This window comes from Crocodylus porosus, unplaced genomic scaffold (assembly GCF_001723895.1).
Source record: "Crocodylus porosus isolate Cpor-Errol unplaced genomic scaffold, CroPor_comp1, whole genome shotgun sequence".
Taxonomy (NCBI): Eukaryota; Metazoa; Chordata; order Crocodylia; family Crocodylidae; genus Crocodylus; species Crocodylus porosus.
Window position 1 is genome coordinate 30,155,813 of NW_017728950.1, and position 14,631 is coordinate 30,170,443.

General features: G+C 46.3%; 1 protein-coding gene across 1 annotated transcript in view; it reads right to left on the reverse strand.

Annotated features, from left to right (window-relative positions):
• Window positions 1-14,631, reverse strand: part of RNF20 (ring finger protein 20) — a 23,323-nt gene that overhangs the window by 8,424 nt on the left and 268 nt on the right. The window contains exons 2-15 of the mRNA XM_019555162.1: window positions 12,754-12,842; window positions 11,883-12,052; window positions 11,498-11,665; window positions 11,249-11,396; window positions 10,903-11,085; window positions 9,670-9,788; window positions 8,268-8,414; window positions 7,962-8,039; window positions 7,489-7,608; window positions 5,320-5,499; window positions 4,910-5,045; window positions 3,578-3,699; window positions 2,817-3,226; window positions 2,094-2,211 (exon numbers count right to left, since the gene is read on the reverse strand). Coding sequence (XP_019410707.1) covers window positions 2,094-2,211; window positions 2,817-3,226; window positions 3,578-3,699; window positions 4,910-5,045; window positions 5,320-5,499; window positions 7,489-7,608; window positions 7,962-8,039; window positions 8,268-8,414; window positions 9,670-9,788; window positions 10,903-11,085; window positions 11,249-11,396; window positions 11,498-11,665; window positions 11,883-12,011 — 2,058 coding nt within the window. The 5' untranslated portion in view covers window positions 12,012-12,052; window positions 12,754-12,842. The remainder of the gene's footprint in view (window positions 1-2,093; window positions 2,212-2,816; window positions 3,227-3,577; window positions 3,700-4,909; window positions 5,046-5,319; window positions 5,500-7,488; window positions 7,609-7,961; window positions 8,040-8,267; window positions 8,415-9,669; window positions 9,789-10,902; window positions 11,086-11,248; window positions 11,397-11,497; window positions 11,666-11,882; window positions 12,053-12,753; window positions 12,843-14,631) is intronic.

Below are 14,631 nucleotides of genomic sequence, written 5' to 3' on the forward strand. Positions count from 1 at the left end.
GTGGGAGGCTAACTATCCATTACCTTGGTCAGAGTACTACCCCCTACCATGTTCACGGTTTTTCCCTGCCAGCAGGAAAAGCACCTTTTTTTTTTTTCTTCTTTAAGAATTTGTTTGTGTTCTAAGCCAAATCAAGTCCAAATCCATGCATCAGTCCAGAACCATAAGTAGCCCAGGAACTGACCAACATCCTCTACTTCTACCAGGGCCTTCAGATACTTCCAAAGACTTTTGGGAGGCATCTTACATGTAGGCTCAAGCCCAGAGGCTTGGGGTTCGATGTCCCCAAGTTTTACCTGCTCTCAGCCATATGGCCACAGAAGCAACCTAGGAAGGAGCCTCTCACTTCCATAAAGTGGGCTTTAAGCCCCAACACTTTGGCAGGTACTAAACCACGTCAAAAGAACAGTTTTCCTCCGGGGGCTTAGAGGAAACTGCCTTCATGGACCCAGATACATGGTGTTTCCCAAAACCTTTTTTTTTTGTTTTTGTTTATTGCACCGCTCCTGGAAGCACTGCAATACCAGGCCAATGCATGGAGTGCATGGAGAAGCTCCAGTTCCACCTCCAACACCAAAAATCTACTCAATATAGACCTGCTATGGAAGACATATTAGGGACAACCACCTGCCCTGGGGAGCCCGCCTACATGGTCCCATGCTAATGGGAACCTACCACAAGAATAGGTTAGTGCAGCCAAAACGATTCACAGACTAAGTTAGTACAGCCCATCTGAATAAGATATAATGTAGTGCCCACTGAGCACAATCCCCCTCAGTGCCAACTCTTTTACAAGTCATGGTGAGTCACTACACTGCATGTATTTAGACTTCTTCCTTCACTCCCACAGCTGAACTGCACCTTTCTTTGCCATTTCCAATGACCCCTGTTTGTTCTTCACCAGCCTTAAACAGCTGGCAAACATCACCAAACGGGGCCCTAAACAGTTCCCCAGAATCCCTCTGTTGCCTCTGCTCTCAGGCTGTCACATATTAGTGTGGCCCCGCCCTCCATAAGGTAAAGCCAGATCAGGTTGCCCTGCACCTATCTGCATATATATTTGTAGAATAACCCAGGACTTGCGACTAGAACAGCTGACTCCAGGCATGGGTGGAGAGCTAATTAGCAGATGGATCTTTAGTGAACCTAAAGTATATCCATATCCTGAGCAGTGCTGAACTCTGCAGTCAGCATGGCTTGGAATGCAGTTGCTTTACTGGGGCCCAGCCTAACAAACAATATGGTAAATCAAGAGCTTTTGGGTTTTGGACTAATACCATGCAGTTCATACCATATATAAGTAGATACAGAAATACTGCTTAAAAGTCTGTTCATCTGGTACCTATGCTAAAACCTGCAGGAGTTTAAAAAAAATAACATGCAACAATTCTGGATGAACCAAGTCTATGGTATTGTATGTATGAGAATTTGGGAGAAGTGCTGTTGTGCAATAATGCCTGCCCAAAGGCAAAGGCAGAGTTCTCTCAGTCTCAACATGGCTTGAGGGAGACTATGAGGATCTCCTTACACTGGCATGTTTACTTCAAAGTCAGGACTTTCAAATTCACTTCCATGTGCTCAGAGACAGCAGGGTCTGATTGAGTGGGGGGTGGGAAAAGAGAGGAGAAGGGGCTGCAAGCGGAAAAAGTTGGGATGGACTCCCTGACCCGAGATTTATTTTCCCTGCTGTAGCAGTGGGAAGGGGACAAATTCAAGAGACACCTCCAATAATTAGATACTATACCTGGACAATTATAACAAATTTATACATTTTTCATATACAGAATCTAATTATTGAGTTGTCTTATTTTCAAGCTCCTCTTATATTTGAGTAAATACAGTAGCAACAGATTCCTTTGCCAAATCATAGCCCAGGGAATAACCAATTACAAGGCTACTTCAATTGCTCAATGGAGAAGGGCTATGCCAAACCCAGTACACTGTCTGCTCTCCCAGTCTGCTCCAACCTTCACGCTGTCTAACACAGGAAAATGAAGGAGTGAGATCTTTTGCAGCCAGGAAGAGGAAATAAGGCATTTCAAGAGCAGCAGTTAGGTGGCATCAGGCAGCAAAGAGAAAAATGACATGGTCACCTCAGCTTTGGCCTTCTTCTCTGCCGCCATGAGCTGAACTTTATCTCTCTGCTCCTTAGGGGCTGAGCGGTACATGTCTAACAGCAGTTTCATCTCCTTCTGGCTCTCCTGGGCCTTCCTGGTAAGAATGAAAGAAAAACACAACTGAGAATTTGGGAGAAGTGCTGTTGTGCAATAATGTCTGCCCAAAAGCAAAAGGTAGAGTTCTCTCAGTCTCAACATAGCTTGAGGGAGACTATGAGGCTCTCCTTACACTGGGCACATGGAGAAATCCATAACAAAGAATGGACACACTGAGGAGGGCCTAAGAGAGTGGCCAAACCACTTACCATAATAGTAAACTACACACTATCTGTTCCTCAGGCACAGATCAAAGACAATGAGAAGTACTGCCTTTGCTAATCGGCCCCTGCTAAGCCATATTGTCTCCAGATGCTAGTTATCAAACAAACCAGTTATTGGACCTGGCTGCCCTGCAGGGTTCTAAATGCCACCTCTACCTTGAGGTGACTGGCTTGGCTTTCAGTGGCTAGGCAGTCATACAATAACCAGTTTTGTTTTTTTTCATACAATCACGAATCAGTCATCTGATGAAGCAGAGTTCTCTCTAATTCCAGCAGCTAACAGCTTAACTACAGGTTTCCAACCACATTCCCCCAAGACTCCCAGATTAGACCATGATGATAAGAAAAGCAAGTTGGGAGGCAGAACAATCCTTCTTACTTGAGATCAGCCTTCAGCTGCTTGATAATTTCAGCCTCTTTCTTCCTCCCATCCTCATGCTTCCCTTTGTCCTTCTCCTTGGACTCTCTCTCCTTCTCTGACTCCTTCTGTTTTTGCTTCTCCCGCTCCCGTTCCCGCTCCCGTTCCTTTTCCTTTTCCTTCTCCCGCTCCCTCTCCTTCTCTTTCTCTTTCTCCTTCTCTCGCTCTCTCTCCTTCTCTCGCCTCTCCCGCTCCCTCTCCTCTTCATCTCGCTTGGCTTTGGCATCACTAGTGTCCTCAGGGGTTGCCTTGGGTGCAGGTGCTTGAGCAGAGGAATCATCAGGTTCTTGTTTAACCTCTGGTGGTTCCTCTTTTGTGTCTTCAGTGCTGGACTGGGCCTGCAGGAGGGCACTACCAGTACGGGAGCGAGTCTGAGGGCAGGATCCAAAAAGAAATGTAGTAAGTGAGAGAAGTTCTCAGCCAGAACACAATCCTCATGGCCATCCCTGTAGGAATCCCTCTGCCGATCTACCTCACAAATGTTATTGCCAGTGCTCTTAACAGAGCAGAATGCAGCCACCGAGGACAGTCTACTTGGTAGGAGGAGGGAATCCAAGATGAGACTGCTCAATGGAAAACCGTGCAGTCTATCCCCTTAAACCTGCTAGCATCAAGGAGAAATTTATGTATGGGACAGACTGCCAGCCTTTGCTCTGCTGTGAACTGGTTTCCCCTCCCTCTCTGCTTTCTCCATTAGGTTCCTGCATCTCCAGCTCTGGTACCTTGCTCAAGTCAGATTGGGCTTCCCTCAGTTTGCGCTTGTACCTCAGCACCTCTCCTTTCAGTTGATGGTTGTGATTTTGGAGGCTGCTGATGAGATGACGCATTTCCCGATTGATTGGGCCTGCAAGACATGCATAAAGAAACCAGGTTACAACAAGCCACAATCAGTGTCTCTCTTCTGCCCCGGGCATTTTCCCTGCTATTCTTCATACTGTATCTTTCTGGTAATTATTTACCCAGAACGGTAAGAAAGGAACAGACATTCCAAAACCACAAACACAATTTTCTTCGTGCTATGCAACCCCATGGACACTGCACCAGCAGAATAAAACTGTACTGGCTTTATTGGCTACTGTATACTCTTACAAAATCACTAGCCCTTTGACTCTTAACACAGGGCTGTCCAACTTCAGAGAAGCCAGGGGCCACAGGCCAAACAGGTCACAGGCCCAAGGCCAACTACCATGTGGGCTGTATGTCACAAGGGCCACACAGATTCCCTGGGACCCCCACTATGTGCAGCCCTCCTGCTACACAAACCCTCCACTGCTGCTGGCGCTGCTGCAGAAGCCCTACTACTGCTATCACTGTGCAGACAATCCCCTACATCACTGCTGCACAAGAAGCATGAGCTCCTTCCCTCCTCCCTTCCCAACCATGGAAGCCCCCTGGCTACCACCATGCATTCCCCACCCTCTGCTACTGCATGAGCAGAGCATGCCCCCAGTCCAAGTCCCCTTGCTGGTACTGCCACATGGACAAACTCACCAGGCCTCCTGCTGCACTATCCTGTATCAAAGACCCTGGCTGCCACAGCAGCCAGAGCAAAAGCAACAGCAACTGGGTGGGAGCCCAGGGGCTGCACATTTAACCCCTTGCAGGCCAGAGGCAGCCTGCCAGTTGGACAGACCTGTCTTAACATAACTATTCAGATTTTTTCGTCCCACTGGCAAACTGAGTTTTGATAAGACTTCTGAGGGGCCTCAAGGACTATAAATTGATTGCTACATTGAAAATCCCTTCTCTTACCTATCTCTAGTGAAAGGTAAATAGGTCTTGGTCAAGGTACAATTTTCCTAAGCATTTGGGCTTATTAAAGACCCTTCTCTCAATACAATAGTTTCTAATGGCATGAGAGATGGTGTATTGGCACTACACAACCCCTGCGCTGCCATTAACAAACCAATTCTCAAATGCACTCAGAAATTTTGTCAGTACACCTAGCAGTAGCCTAGAAGACCAAGACTAACTTGACACTGTTCTGTCTTAAATGCCAAAAGGAGCATCTTTTTCCTTGAAAGTGTGACATGAACAATGAAGACATTCAGTACCTGCTTGTTCATTGGCAGCGAGAGTCTGTTCAAACTCTATCCTAAGCATCTCATATTCCTTTCGGACCTGTGCCAGAGTATCCTCCAGCTGGATCACCTCTGTGCGCAGCTTCTTGTGTAGACTGACTTCATCTCGCTGGGGAACAAGAGGGAGATTAGCGCTGTGCCCAGGACTGTCTCACCTCATCAAGTTGCTTTCATTAAAAAACAAAATAAGGAGAGTATTAATCCCCTCCTGCAAGGCACCAAGCAACCAAGACTGCAATAGCCATTGTAGTATCCTTGATGCTCTTCAAAGCCTGTCAAATAGCCATGGAAATGGCACAGCTGATGGATGAGGTAGGTACCAAGCCCTGTGGGGCAGAATGGAAGACCTCAAAGAGGAAGTGATGGAGGCACAAGGCAATTACCTCAATGAGTTCCACTTGGCGCTGATGTGTACTGCGGGTGCCGTGAAGCAGAGTGCGAGCTTCATCTAGGTGAGCCTTCAACTGGAGGCTTTCATTATACAGGACTGAGAACTGGGACTGCATGCAACGGTACTCTGGTGTCTCCTTCACAGCCTCTTCCACTGCTCTCCTTAGCTCCACCTGGTAGATGGTCCCACAGGGAAAACAGGAGAAGTGAAGAACAAAGAACCATTAGCTCATCTTTGACTCCCATTCTGTGAGGTCTGAGTACACCAAACCCCCTCCTTTATTAACTCCCTTGCACTTTTCAGAACTGGCACAAAGTAGGGTAATTTCCTCCTTAACTTTCCCCACTGCAGGAGTCTTATGTGTAACAGTTCAGTACTGACGAAAAGTACTGAGTTAACAACCTGGAGTCTAGAAAGATTGCACAGACAACAGCATGGCAAACTTCCCCTCACCATCCAGCCAGCACGCTTTGAACTGGACTTGGACTAGACTCATCCATCTTCTGGCCCACTCCCTTCTTGACCTCCATGTCAACTATGTTATCTACTAAAAAATATTTCCATAACTTGACAGCTGGCAGCCACTGAACAGAGCAACAGATTTCATAGACGCAGCAAGTCAGCTATTTTGGAAACAAATAGGATGGTTCTTAAAACTGAATAGCAACAAGGTGAAACAGGTTGAGAGGAGTCAGTTTGTTCTAATTTAGCAGGAGTTTTAAAAAGAAGCAAAAGAGAAAAATAAATTTTATCTGCTACTCTCTCTCTCTTTTGATCACTCAGATAATTGGACAGTTCATCACTAAACTCTTTATTAGTTCCCCCAAAACAGCTATGAGCTAAGGAAACAATCTCTGCTGGGATATAAAATTAGTTTTGACATGTGGTCATTACAGAAACACTCATGGATGAAGCCAGGACAGAGAACAAAAAAACCCAAACAAACAAACAAAAAAATTAGGTACATATCCACAATTCCCTTTAATGGCCACGAGGTGTCACTACTAGGGCTGTGTGAAGCTTTGATTTGGTGGAGATTCCAGGGCTGCAGGCCTGCTGTAGGTTGTTCCTGGGGGCGCATGCCCCCAGATCTGCACATGGGATGACAGCAGGCTGCTGCTGCAGGCTGATTTTTACCAGCACTTGGGGCGGGCACACCAAGCACTGGGAACAGCCCAGTGCCCCTGGACCTGAACACAAGATGGCAGCAGGCTGGCACTGCAACGGTGGCAGCACTGGGCTATTTTTGGTGCTCAGGGTTGGTGCGCCTAGCGCCAGGAAGAGTCAGCCTGGTGCCGCCGCCAGGCCCAGCCTGCAGTGGCAGCCTACTATCATCCTGCACGCAGATCCAGGGGCACGCGGCCCCAGGAAGAGCCTGACACAGCCCCCCATCCTGCAGCCCTCCGAAGGCACGTGGAGGAGCAAGAGGCAGAGCTTGCTCCCCTTGCCCTCATGTACCCACTGACAGTTCCTGTTGCAGCTGGCGCTGGTCACTCCTGGGGCTGCTACAGCAGGGGCTAGGATGAGTACAGACAAGCTGCACCGCATCCCAGAGTGCCTGAGGCTCCACTTGTTGGTACTCCCTCCAGCACCTGCTGCAGCCACCCCAAGAGTAGCTAACACCAGCTGCCTGTACCATGGCACAGTGCAGCCCAGAAGCTGGGGTGAGTGGGGACAGATGGAGCCCAAGCATGGGGGGACAAGTGGAGCATGGTGCAGTCCCAGGAACAGCACCCCTCCCCATGCCCCTTCCTGCCTCACCACCTGGCAATGTATCCCTATCCGTTAGTGCTGTCTGAAGCTTCGGCAGCCGATTCAGCAGCCAAATCTCCGAATCTGAATTGGCTGAACTGAATCAGGATAGTGATCTGAATCACTAAATCAAATCAATGTTTGTCTGAATCAGGCAAATCCAAATCTGAATCCAATACTTGCTGCTTCACACAGGCCTAGTCACTACTACACCAGGCATGCCAGTCACAAACACCTCAGGTTCCAATTAGCATCCTGAGCTGTTGCATACAAAATATAACCAAACATATAGGGCATGACACAGAGACATGAGAAACAGATTAAAGGAAGGAACTGGAGGGGCATCCCACAGAGATTAAGAAAAGCTTAATCTACTCCCATCCTGCACAGACATGTTGCTCCTTCCTACCTTCAGTTTCTCATTCTGCGTCGTCACTTCCTCAAGATCCTGGCGCAGCTTCTCCAGCTCACTAAGGCGGTTCCCAGCTAGTTCCTTGTTCTCCTCCAGCTCAGCATTCATCTCTTCAAACTGAGGGAGAAACACAACAAGTGTTTTCAGTGTATTTTAAAAATCAAAAAGAAACCAACTTTGCACTTATCTACATTCGACACACAAAGATGGTCCTTCCCATTACCATAATACCACAATCTCTTTCAAATACTTACCCTCACCACCTTCTTGTGAGATAGGCAAGTGCTGATATCTCAGTTTTACAGATCACAAACTGAGGTACAACCCAAGGGACTTCCCCTCAAGGTCTCCCATGAAATCTGTGGCACAGCTACAACTCAGCCCTAAGCTGTGATATTCAACATGGAACCATCCTTCCTGCCCCTTATCTACCTTACCCTTTTCTTCCTCTCCCTTGCTTCAGACTTTACCTTGCGAGCATTGATGGTAATCGTTCCCCCATAGAGGCTGCTCCCAGCTCCATACACCTTGTAACCTTTTGAATTCACCTGCAAAGAAGACACAGAAGTTGTAGTAAGTGCCCAGTGCTTCAAACATTTGCTCAAAAAGGGGTACAATCCATAATTCTGAGACTGAAATACTTTGCTAAAGTACAAACTCAGTGTGCCACAGGAATAGGGTTGCCCCTCTCTCCTGCTCAGCAATGAAGGTATTACTAAGCCCTACCCAGTTCAGAATAATTCCAGCACCAACCCCCACAAAGGCCCTGTGCTTACCCGTTCCAGCACATCTGCCAAATGCCGGTTGAGTCGTTGCTCTCTCTTGCGGATCTTGTCAATATCCCACTGCAGGTCATCAATCATTGTCTCCAGCACAGATACGCGGGACTCTGCTGTTTCTACTTTTTCTTGCAGCTTGGAGAACTGTAGCCAAGGGACACAAGACAGCATACATCAGATGGGAAGCAGCGCCTGATTCCAATCTAACATCTTTCCTTGATTGCTCAGCACTAACTTTTTATTGGTTCCAGTTTTTTTATTCACGTAAGTTTTTCTATGGTCCTCATACCTATGGTATTTGTATTTTGCTCAAGCATCTGTTTGAAAGAGGGACAGGTTTCTTCCCACCCTTGTCCAAAATTTGACAGGAGCTAAAATCCTATTACAGGGAGGAAGACAACCTGAAGGCAGAATGGAAATTGGAGAAGCTCACGAACCTGGTGGCAAATCTGGCACAGCCAGATGGCAGTTGCTTAAATGTACTACACACAGGGCCCTGATCTCAGCCTTCGAAATATTTGCAGATGCTTATTATACACACTCAGTGAATGTTCAGCAGATGGAGTGTAAAGGAAGCCAGCTTTTTTAATCGTTAGCAAAGACTGGATTTTCAAGAGGTAGAGTTTTATGGGGGGGAAACGGCAGGCAATTCAAACTCACTGAGGTCTAGGATCAGCTTGTAATGAGATGCCAGTGCCTTTTAAGTTGGTAGCAAGAAAACAACTATCAGAATAGATGTCTGAACATGGAAAAGATATGAGGGTCAACAGGCAAGCAATTGTTAAGTGTATCTTAGTGTCTGCTTCTGTCCTTCCTTTCCCCCAGGCAGATCAACACTGGGTTGGGCTGTTGCTATATAACCAGACTAGGCCCAAGACAGCCCCCACCCCACAGCTGGATAAGGGCTGGGATGGGCTGTGGCCAGGCAGCCAGATTGGGTCTAGGCCACAATGCCCTTCCCTTTCCGCATGCAACTGGATCTGGGCTGGGGCCCACCTGCCCCACACACCAGATCAAGCCTCCACTGCACCCACCTCATCAGACCTGCTAGCTGGATCTAGCCCATAGGACAAGAAGATTGGGCACCACTGCTCTAAACAACAAATGGTGTATTTTACTAAGTCACCATTTACTCTTGTCTCAAACATCTTTGCCAGTGACTTAATGTTACTGGGTTTCAGAATCATGCAGAAGTACTGCATACAGTGACATGTCTCCATAAACAACTCTTTTCCTCAGAACTTGAGTTCTTCAAACCTGTTATTTTTTCCTTTACAATTCCCCAAAGGAATAACACGCTTAATGCATTCTACGCACTCGTGTAAGTGGAACCATGCATTCCAGTTAGGAATCTAATAAGCTTGACCACAGAGGTGGCTTCCACTTTCTTGTCTTGTACCTCCTGAGACATGATGTGGTGCTTTTCCTGGAGGAGATCAGCCAATTCCTGCAATCTCCCATTCTCATGTGCAAGGTAGACATTCAGCTCCTGGACTGCTTCTTCCACGAGTGAAGCATCTGAAGAAAGGAAAATAAAAAGCATATGAAAAGTTAAGTCATGGAGAAGAACCTTCAATCTGGCAACTAAAGAACAAAAATAACTGAATAACAGCATAAGAAACCCATATGGGGGCATTTTTGGGGGATGGGGGTAGAGGAGAAGAATGAGAAACCTGATAAACGATAATTGCTTTGTCCTTAGTTGCAACATTCTGAACAGCATGCTTTCAAATGTCCTGTGTTTGACACTACTTGAGCACAGTTTGGAAGGGGAGAACTTACAGAACAAGTAGGAACTCACTGTCTGTTATGAACAGCCAAGTGAAATCTTAAAAGATACATTTCAAACACTCAGGTCAGATTCCCAGACTTTCCTAGAAAGCCAGCCTGAGAATGAAGTGAGCCCAGGGCAAATTTTAGTTTGAGATGAAACACACACACCATAGCTGTTTCTGCAGAATGTGAGTTAGTGTAAAATCAACACTCAGGAGACACCACTAAACAAACTGGTTACACAGTTCAGTTTGGAACTGCTCAGCTTCACTTAGCAGCATGCGTTTAGCAACAAGCCCCACACCGACTACTAACAAACTAAAGGCCCAAGACATACTGTGCAGATGAATGATTGTCTCCAAACTATGAAACTATGAGCAGCCCAAGAACTTCTTGGCATTTGAATTGTGAATGGAAGGGACCCAATATCATAAAACAGAAATGACCCAGTCCTTCACATCAGTTAATTTAACCAGTGATGAGCTCAGCATCAGTTTGAGACAGTGGCAGACCATTGCAGGGTTATAAGGTTCACTTGAAAAATAAGTATTTCCAAGTGGACAAACATGCAACATGGTGAACCACCACACATCATATCAGGCACTTATCTCATGATTTAAGCCACTGAACAATAACTTATTATTAATGTTTTCCTTTAAGGGACAGACTTTCAACAGATTTCAGCAGTCAGTGGCTAGTACCATCTTCAGTGGGAGTTGATGGGTACCAAGTGCTTCAGAAAATTTTGCCATTTCATGTTTGGCATGTGTGAGTGTGGGAAATCTTGTCCTAATATTTAAAAAGCAGAAGCTGCCTCATCCCTGTCTAAGACTGGGATTCATCAAATTCTCAGTCATACCTCCACTATCTATCTTGTGAGATAGAATATCCATCTTCTCCTGCAGCTTGTCGTACATTGTAACAATTTGGGCAACAGCTCGGCGAGAGGACTCCACACGTTCCTGAAGCTGCGACTCCATTTCCTCACTGGTACTACTAGCCAGAGTGGCCAGGAAGGAGAATGCTGGCTCAAGACCCTCCCCTAGAAAAAGAGAGATGTGCAGGAAGAGGATGTAAGTGTAATTATGTATGTAACACCGCCAATCAAGATTCTCTCTAGAGAGCAGAATATCACCACTTTCTTCAAATGAAGTCCATCTTCCCCACTTGTCAATGACAACATACTAAGCAGCCCAAGTCCTTACCTCGCTCCCTCTCATCCTTGCGCTCCTGATTGCTGTCTGAGTCTGGTTCTGGTTCTGGTACCACCAAAGCTTTCCGTTCAGAGAGGAGGTCTCCAAGACCTTCGTCTAGGTCATAGCGCTTAAGAATGATGCGGATATTTTCATCAAACTGGAAGAAGGAAAAAGTGAGGAAGGGTATAAGATACATACTTTACAGTGCTTTGAAATAATGCGGAACACAAGGCCACTTGACAGTTTTGTGCTACAGACCTGGCTCCAGTAGCGGTTGACAATCAACAGAGAAGCATCATCAGTGGCCTGCCGCCGCTCCAGCTTTTCAATGTGCTCCCGCAACTCATCCTCAATGGCCTGGCGCTGGTCCAGCATCTCTGCCAGCTTTCGGTTCTTGGACTGCAGTGTCCGGATGTCCAGCTCTTCCTGCACAGGGGAGGAAATCACTTCTATGTGGTTCGTGCAGCACAGGCACAGTCCACTTCATTGAGTAAAAGATTAAATTGAAGATGACAACACCACAACACAATGTGAAGGGGTGGGGGGTGGGGAAGGAAAAAGAGGCATTTTATGTCCAAACAGGACTAAGGCCAGAAAGTTGAGCTCATTAAGAAGGCAAGTAGGGTGCAGGAGAAATACGTACCGTTGAGGAAACACCCCCTAGCTTAATAGTTTCCACAGTGGTCCCTGAGTCTTCAACTGCTGCCTTCTTCTCTGGGGGCCCAGAAGGGCCTGGCTCTGCAGCAACCCGTTTGTTGCTGATCCCAGACATGGTGGGTAAAATATGGAGAGTCCCCCTTCTCCGAGCTATTCCTAAAAAGCAAAGAACAAGTTTAATAAAGGCATATGCACATCATCAGTTCTCTTTCAGGGAATTCCAACCTGCAATAAGGTAGCAACATAGCCAACAAACCACAAGAAATGAACAATAAACTGTCTACACAGAAATTTACCTTGTGAAGGATTTGGAAAGTATGAATTTAAATTAAAACATATATATAATATGATGAAATACTAAAATATGGTATTGTTCTTGCAAATTCAGAATATTATTCTTGTAGTCTGATTAATGGCTTAAGTAAAGGCTCACATTGACTTCTGAGTTTTTGGACCAGGCTTCTAAAGAAAATATTAAGTATTACGCTGCTTCCTCCATCTTTATACAATGATTGGTATAATAGGTCTTAACCTTGATCAAAACTTACAATACAAATATTAAATAACACAAAGAGTTAATTATACAGTCTTGTCCCTTTTATTTTAATTTTAAACCTTTTCTTTAAGATCAACAGTAATCATGGAATAACAGGGAAGAGGAAAAGAAGGCTCCTTCCAAAAGATTTCAAAATGACATAGAAAGATGTCTGGGATGCGGCAGAGAACTAATACTATGGTTTCTCCATCAGGATTCCCACATTCACAGTGTGACAGGAATGAAAACTAAAGAGTTTGGTGAGATACCTCCCTATGTCCTACCTGACCACTACACTGCCATCCTGACATCTGTAACTCACCTAGAAGAATGTCTTTGTGATGTGGGGTGAAGCGTATGGGCAGAGTTGTGACGGAAAGTGGTAGGCAGCAGATCTTCTCATGCCTGCCCCTGAAGGGTACATAGAATGACAATGGAGACAAAATACAATATACCTGTTAATTCCCCTGACACAAAAATGCATTTTTGACATTTTTTCAACCATTCTGATATGTGCCTTGAGAAAAGAAATAAAGAATTCTTGCAGCAAACAGACCATACTGAGAGATAACATGGTGCCAATATCATTGTAATCACAGAGGTTCCCTGTAGATCTTACTACCTTTAAATAAAGGATATGCTTGTGTGTGCTTTGCGTTGCGTAAATTCAATGCTGGTGAAAGGCATCACCAGAGACCTTTGGAGACTGAAATTCTCTGGATGGTGTGAACAGTGGCAGAAGAAATATTCTCATACTGTGCCACCTGGACTGATCACAAACACAGAAAGTAGGGCGAGTGGCACCTTAGAGACTTACTGGTTCAGAAAGGCATGAGCTTCTGCGGGCAAAAGACTTACTTCAGCATTCACTATGAAAGGGGTGTTTGCCCTCTGCCTTCCATCTTTTTGCTTTGCATTGCAAAGGGAAGCAAAATACTTTTAATTTACATTCTGAAGAGAACTGGCAAATAAGCCTACAGCCTGCTGCGGCTACAAAGCCATTGCCAACTCAATTCTTCCTGTCCCCAGTGGAAGCCCTCAAACCCTCAACAGAAAAGGCCATAACAGCCACTTTATGCAAAAGAATCACATACCTGATTAGGTCTGAATGAATTGAAAGACAACCTATTCTAGGGGAAATTCTTACAGTCTCTCCTCATTTCTCTCTCTATGAAGAATTTGGCCATGCGTGTTTCTAGTACCTTTCAGAGGACCATGCTGGCTACTAATTTGGTACAAAATTTAAGTAATAATAATAAAAAACCTGTGTAAAACTAAGAGCCCCACAGTTTCTAATTGGGGGGTGAAGGTTTGCTGGATTTCTTAGCAGCGAACACTGCAGCTTCTCAAGCTAAGAAAGGCACTTCAAAATGAGACAGAGGACTGCTTCATGTGCTCTATCCCATCCTTTAAATATAGCTACAGCAAAGTTACAAACCAGTGACTCCATGAGGTTTGCTGTTTTTTTTTTTAAATGATCTATATGTTACAGGTTCACTGATACATTGGTCCAATGTCGGATCAGTACTAATATAAAGAAAATTGTCTATACATTGGGCTGATAATTTGGCCAATAAATGCCCATGTTGTGTGCAGCTGCAGTGCAGCATGGAGCAGAGCCGGCAGCATGGAGCACTGCTTCCAGCTGATATGTTGGAAGGGGAGAGGGGAGGGAAGGGGCATAGGAGGGGGCAGATCAATGGTCCCCCACAGTGAGGGAGGGGACAGGTGCTGCCCAGCTGGAGGGCAGAGGGGGGTGGCTCCCACTACTGCTTGCACCTAAGGGGAGGGGTATTTGCTCCCAGATGGTTGCAGCGCAGGGTGGGCTGCAGCTGTGGGGTGGAGGTGGAGCCAGCACTATGCAGGGCTCTTCTCGCCAGAGGCTGGGCTCAGAGAGGGCTCCAGTGTTGCTAGGAGATTGCAGCCACGCCAAATTTTGCTGCAGCTTTGCTTTCAGCTATGCGCCGCTGCCCAGATCAGCCACAGCTTTTCCCAGTACTTGGGTGGAGCCGGGGCATTCAGCTGCGACCGTGCCGGCCACTGGGAATGGAGCTGCGGCGAAATCTGGGGTGGCTACAGCCTCCTCACAGTGCCACCAGAGCCTGCTCCAAGCCCAGCCCTCAGCAAGAAAAGCCCCGCACAGCACCAGCTCCACCCCGCAGCTGCAGCCTGCCCTGCACCGTGCAGATATGAGGTCACA